Below are 6,824 nucleotides of genomic sequence, written 5' to 3' on the forward strand. Positions count from 1 at the left end.
TGATAATCGTGTAAAGTCAAAAGTTCTGCTTTTAATGCCCTGCTGATAAAGTCTGATGAAATAAACCCCCTCAAGTTGCTTTCTGGACACATTCTGCCCTCTAGTTTAACAGAATGGCATGTAGTTAGATGACTGCCACCCCACCCGAGTAACATCCAGGATGTTTAACTTACAGCACGTTAGACCTTATGACTAGTCAAACGCAGTCCTTTTAGTGCTGAGAGAAATATGTTTATTACCAACAGGCAACAGTATACATTAAAATACTGTGTACACGCTTTCATATACATTTGGACTTTTTTAAACTGAAGCATTTGAAGCATTTTTAAACAACTGAAGCATTTGAAGCATTTTTTTTAAAACAACTGGAGCATTTGTCTGCTGCACATGGAAGAATCCGCCGATCAACATGACAAACAAAAATAAGTGTCAGTGATTTTCTGTCAGCAGGAGAGAAAGGGAAAAAATAAACCAAAAAAAAGAAAAGAAATTTTGAACATGTTCTTGGGGTTTTCAGAGTCTTCTTGAACCTGATTGGTTCTTAAAAACTGTGGTGTGTATCTTGTTTGGCCAAGTATACTTGAAGAAGCACAGTAGTATACTTCATGGATGTATTCAAACATGCCATTCTCTTTGTCTCTTGATTGGACATGCCATCATGTGAGCTTGCTAACAATGGCTTGGTTCAAGGAGTTCAGCTGATTTGTCCATTTGTCTAAAGCTGTGTAGCGAGCCCCTCCTCTTTTCTGGTAGTCCAGTTCTAGTAGCTGGTTGACCTGGTCGATTCGTCCGTGGATTGTGCTGTGAAAGACAAGTTTTTACTTTTTCATTGCTGAGACATTCCAGGTCAATGTGATTTTCACTATACTGCCAGAAGAAAACCTAGAAACAATACTGTAAGACAAAAATAATGTGCAAGAAAATAGTAGGTGAATAGGAAGTTTAATGTTTCTATATCATACTTCCTCAGTTTTTTTAAATAAGTGCAAAAAAGACAACATAGCAGACAATCAATTCAGTGCAAGATACAAATAAAACTCAATCAATACTGGAAATCTCCCTTACAGGCCAAAGGATGGTAACTATGAGGAACTAAAATGATTTACAGGAAGGAAACTGTTTCTTTTGTTAAGCTTCTCAGCAAACACGACAGAGACATACTTATCCAAGATGCACTGCACAAGCAAACTCTCCACATCGCACACATCAATGTTCAGCTCCTAAAACAACAGAAAAAGACAAGACTCATGCTTACAGCTGCAAAGATGTTTGCCAACTACTAAGATATACACTTCAAGGCAGCACAGACTTAAATACTGCAGAATCAACAGCACATTACTACTTATGTTATACAGACCTGTGTACCAAGTACAGTCAAATACAAACTACAATGTGAATACGAGCAGTGCAGAGCAATAAATAAAAAACAATAAATAAACATCCATCATGAGTTCTATAAATAACTTAAGAAATCTAATGTTTTCATCATTTAAATTCTTTTTTCTTGTCCTTTGCAGGGATTTTTTTAAACAGTGAAAACAATAAATGTCCTTACAATAAAAATCTATCTAATCTAAATAAAAACAGTTCAGAGTGAAATTATTAGAATGACTAAAAAAAGGTTTTATACAGTAACAGTGTTTGTATAAATGCTGTTCTTGTGTATCCAAAAGTTTGTCATTATTTTCAAAGTCTTATCAATGATAAAAGTCAATTTTATATCCTTATGCTAATCAAGTCAATAAAGCCCTAGGAGCACTGCCTTTGCTAAAAAAAAACAAAAAACAAAACAAAAATAAATAAATATTAAAAATGCCATAACGAATAACTACAGTATAAAAAGCTTAAATGTATACAAAAAGAAAAGCATATTAAAACAATCGTTGCACTAAAAGGTCAAAGAAAGAAGTATAGTTTTAATTAAGACCTGACAGAATTACAGTCACCATCCTTTATGAAGATATAAATAATTCTAGTAATGCAGATATAACTCACAAGGTTGCAAATGTAATAATTATTCAAAATAATGTGATTTAGGAGGAAACATTACAATGGAGTCAGTGAGGACATTTTTACATAATCTAGACTCACCTTAGAAATAAAGGGGATGTGTATTCTTGTGTAAGGTTTGATGAGTTTGATAAGCACTTGAGTTCTTATGTTTCGCAGGAGCTCTGAAACGACAGCACGTAATCAGTCAACTAAAAATAAAAGACAAAAACAAATGACTGAGGTCACATTCGCCACTCACCCTCTATGTGCTCTCTAATAAAGGGGTCGTCCATTATGTTACTGTGATTTGTTTTCAAGATTTTCTCAAATTCGGTGATGTCATTGTTCTGGTAGGCGCTGAAAAGGAAAACATTCACAGTTGTTTGACCAGTTACATTGTGTATTCATGATCCTCACAAAAACTCTCGTTCTGATTGCCATCAAACGTGTTCAAAAATATTACATTTTTCTCTAAACACTATTCTTCTGACCGTTTTGGGTGTGCATTCATGGTTTCTTGTTTATGTAATAAAATTCTTAAAATATATGCATGGAACCTGAGTAATTACAAACACTGCCTGGTAGTTAAGCAAATGGGGGGGGCGCGGCGGCACAAAAAGATGCACAAGACTAGCAGAAATTTGAGCCAAGACAAAAGTATTTTGTGTAATTTATACTGAAGAAAGTCCTGTGTTTCCAGCTGTTTTATGGAAGCTTATAATGGCTGTAAAGTGTATATTAAACACATCTGGTACCAAGAGTTATCTGCATTTTTTTGTTTGCATTTTTCCTGTCCAGTATCAAAGCAAGAACAATGATGGTCTAGCTGCTGTATTGTTCCAAACAAATTTGCCTGGCACATAAAGAAAATGATGACTGTCTTGTTCGTTTTGCCGCATTATAGTGGAAAACAGCTTTTTTTCCCTCCTGTCTGATAATTAAGTTCTTGCCACAACAAGTCTTAGATCCAATACAATACAACCACAAAATTGGGCTCCAAAATGCAATTTTGAGAGTAATCTTGAGATGTACATAAAAAAAAGTTGAATATATATTTAATCCAACCCTATTGGTGCACACCTTAATAACTGGGACATTTGTATTCTGACCTCTTGTGCAAAAGCAATTTGCTCGTTCTCATCATCAATACTCGTCACACCGACATAGAGGTGTTAGTTTAAGTTAAACCTATAATTTTCCTTTCTAGATGAGCTGCACAACACTGTCACCATATCCTCTATTTGTGTCAAATTACTTGTCTCACTGTTCAAAGAAATAAAATATATTTATCAGTATAGCAAAACTTCTAATGTGCTACAAATAACATTTTCATTTATACATAAATAAACACTTACCTTACTAAGTTGGTCATCGCTAGGATCTCAGGGTCATTTTTGTAAGGCTTGGCCTTCAGGTAAAAAAAACAAAACAAAACACAAAATTGTTGAATCTTAAATGAATGTTAACTGACTTTACTTTGAACAAATCATTTTGATTAAAAATGTTTCAGCTGTGCTTCATCTGATAGCTCAATTAACTTATATCCCTCTCAGTTGCATTTTTAAACTGGATGTACTATTGCACAGTGTCTGTGGAAGATCAGTTACAGCATCATTGCCGTACGCTCCACATAGGTCTGTGAAGGCTTTACGCGCACCCCTTTCAGACACAACATGGACCACGGCTTACAGTGCCACTATGTGGAAGTACTACCTTGTGATTGGTTGGTTTTGAGATCAAAAGTTTAGATTTCTGGAGCTTTTCTCTGAGTGTGAATGGTAAACATGGAAAAGAAGCAACATGACGCCGTAACTGTAAGCTCGAGTGTGGGAGCATATTTCATACGCATTAGCTGTGCCAGTCCTACCATATGCAGACACTGCTTAAGTATAAAACCAGCTCAAGATTGAACATATGTACATTTACTGAGAGCTAACATTTAGCATAGTTACAACTGCTTTCATACCTCTTGGGAGTCAAAGGGGTTTATTCCTGACTTCATCAGCATGTTTGCTAGGACCAGGTATTTCAGGCATGTCGTTCTTCTTGGGCTTCCAGACTCATCGTAGTTTTTAAAGGCCTCAAAGAAGTCTGTGTGAGCCTTCTCAAACTCACCCTCTCTAAGATGCATCTTCCCTCCACACTCTGGCCAGACCAAACAAACAAAAATTGTTCAGCATACACATGACAGGCACAGCTCATGCAAAATACTGGTCTACTAAACAAAGAGGAACACCACCATACCTCTGATGACTCCCATTATGAGTGGATGGGGAATGGCAGATTTAATATGAAGTGACTGCTCGTACAAGGCTTTCAGTTTCTTGTTGTTTTTTTGTGCGGTGTACATTTGGATTTCTAGAGCATAGATCTCCAACAGTTGTGTGCCTTTCTTTAAGTCATCTTCCCCATCATCTGTCTGTAGTTAATACAAACAAAGTTTTATGTAACAGTGATTATTAATATTAGCATAATTAAAAGCAGTTAAAAACTCTATTCCTTCAGATATACTATCCTTTATGCAAACACACACACATCATATATATATATATATATATATATATATATATATATTTATTTGTCCTTAAATTTATTCATACATTCCCATTACCCATTTCCCATGAAAGAAAATATAAACGGCTGCCTGTGAAATAAGCTGAAATTAACAAAATTAATAATAAGTTTTATAAAAATCATATTATTCTCTATTTCTGGTTCCAAAGGAAATACCTGTTTTAAAAGCAAACAATGATAAAATATTATATGTTACATCACCTATAAACTATTATTTTGTTTAACAATTCTTTGATGTTTCCTTTACAGTCAGGTGTTTTCTGTACCTCTCATTCAGACTTCTGTACATGTTTACAGGTATTTTGTCCCACTGGTCATCAATAAATTGCTCAAATTTGTCCAGGATTGATTGTTTATTTTTTTCTTTCTTTAACTCAAATGAAAAAAAGTGTCTTAAATAACTAAATTATTACTTAGCAAATCTTTAGTTATTGTTCCTTTTTTTTTTTTTTTTTAAATCTCCAGCTATTCATATATATATATATATATATATATATATATATATATATATGAAAACACACACACACACACACACACACACACACACACACACACACACACCAGGGCAACAGATTACCTGACATGACTGGTGAAGTTGCCTTAGAATCTTTTGTAGTTTTCCATACTCTTCTCTCTCCAAGTACAGCTTCCCTAACTGCATAAGATTAAACAAAGAAGACTATTTCAGAGGACAAATTGCAAAACAAATTGTGTACAACTTTCTTCAATTCGAAAATCTTTTTATACCTTTGTGTTTGTTTTAAACCACAATCTGTCATTTTTTGCATCTTTCAGAGCTTCCAGTGTGGTTTCATAGAACTCCTGCAGCAAATCCATCTGTTGACACAGTTAACTTCAGAAAACCAATCCAAACATCAAGACAGAATCATTGGTAAATTATGCCTCACTGCATACTTGTTTGGAGGTAGATATGTAGTCCAAAATGGAGTTGATGGACTTCTCTGAGTAGTTTCTGGTGACTGCACTTCTGATATATGTAAGGAGCTGCTTGTATCGGTTCATCATCTCTGGGAAATTGGTCTATGGCATTAAGAAACAAATGATAACCATCAAAAACTTTGATCTAACAAGATCATTTAGCAATAACTGTATAGTATATGTTATATAGCATACCAGTTTAAAGTTGATCTTTATCATCTGTTTAAGTGCTTTGAATCCCCATTCACCTTTTTCTCCTTCGAGTTCCAACACCTGAACATGACATAAATCAAGAGATATTCGTAAATGTTGCAAAACCGCAATCATAAATCCTTAATATGGAGTGCAACTCCACCTTCTGGAAACTGCTAAGCGCTGCTTTGGGATCGTCCTCCTTCAATGCTTTGGAGTTGTAGTATTGGTTCTCCAGATCCACATTTGGCTCTGAATTGCTGTCTTCTGAGTATTCCTACGATTAACAACATGAATGTATTATAGTGCAAATCCAAACATAGTAAACTGGACGTACACTTGCAGGTCTGTGCGAGCTAGCGCATAGCTAAGCGTGGCAATTAGTATGTTATTCTGCAGGTGTGAATCATGAGCTAACCTTGTTAGCCAACGCCACGGCATGATAACTCAATGGCTACATTTATATGACAACATCTCAAACCCAGAGACAGTAAAACAAAGCCAGCTCCCCAATGACTTATTGTTTACTATAACTTAACAACATAATAGCTACTTGCAAGATCAGTTAGCCAAATAAGAAGCTGACAGTTTGATATTAGCCCAAAAGCTAACTGAACAGCCAACGTTAGCTTGACCGTGCTTTCGGCAGTCACCTGCAAACGCGGACAAACGGATGAAATGTATGCGTAAAATAGATTATATCGGTAGTAAATACCAGGTCGTAATCTTCTTCATCATCACACATGAAGTCATCTTCCATATCAGACATATTGACGATGTTTTCTGTCCTTATTCAGACACAATCTGTAGCCCGGCCTGCACTGTGTTTTGCAGCGGTAAAGTGGTGAGTCGGTGCGGTAAGAGGCAGTGACATATTTTCCTCTATAGATGGCGCTATTGGATCGTGTCTGATTCATTTTGTAAAAGACTGTTTTTTCAAACAGCGGCCCTGTCCACAAGATATGGCTAAAACCTATTTTACTTTAAATTTTTTTATGTATTAATTTTGTGCGTAATTATACATGTATTTATTGTAAAATGATACATATTTGTTTTAAGTTCAGATACCGTAATAAATTAACTATTCTGTTGAAGGCATCTAATTTAAATTTAATGTCTCTCTGCTC

General features: G+C 35.3%; 1 protein-coding gene across 1 annotated transcript; it reads right to left on the minus strand.

Annotated features, from left to right (window-relative positions):
• Nucleotides 1-220: 220 nt before the first annotated feature.
• Nucleotides 221-6,549, minus strand: cops2 (COP9 signalosome subunit 2). Its single transcript, XM_079242328.1, has 13 exons — nucleotides 6,413-6,549; nucleotides 5,861-5,974; nucleotides 5,701-5,778; nucleotides 5,482-5,607; nucleotides 5,314-5,403; nucleotides 5,144-5,221; nucleotides 4,237-4,411; nucleotides 3,959-4,137; nucleotides 3,348-3,400; nucleotides 2,252-2,349; nucleotides 2,092-2,174; nucleotides 1,162-1,220; nucleotides 221-801 (listed from the first exon to the last, which is right to left on the minus strand). Exons 1-13 carry the CDS (start codon nucleotides 6,464-6,466, stop codon nucleotides 657-659), a joined length of 1,332 nt encoding a protein of 443 aa, XP_079098454.1. The 5' UTR covers nucleotides 6,467-6,549; the 3' UTR covers nucleotides 221-656.
• Nucleotides 6,550-6,824: the final 275 nt, after the last annotated feature.

This window comes from Telmatherina bonti (genome assembly GCF_933228915.1).
Source record: "Telmatherina bonti genome assembly, chromosome: 1".
NCBI classification, from domain to species: domain Eukaryota; kingdom Metazoa; phylum Chordata; class Actinopteri; order Atheriniformes; family Telmatherinidae; genus Telmatherina; species Telmatherina bonti.

Coding starts and splice junctions, on each gene's coding strand:
- cops2 (XM_079242328.1), bottom strand. CDS start 6,466: ATGTCTGATATGGAAGATGACTTCATGTGTGATGATGAAGAAGATTAC. Junction 5,222..5,313: donor GGTTTAAAACAAACACAAAG/GTATAAAAAGAT, acceptor AATCTTATGCAG/TTAGGGAAGCTGTACTTGGA. Junction 2,175..2,251: donor TATTAGAGAGCACATAGAGG/GTGAGTGGCGAA, acceptor CTGTCGTTTCAG/AGCTCCTGCGAAACATAAGA.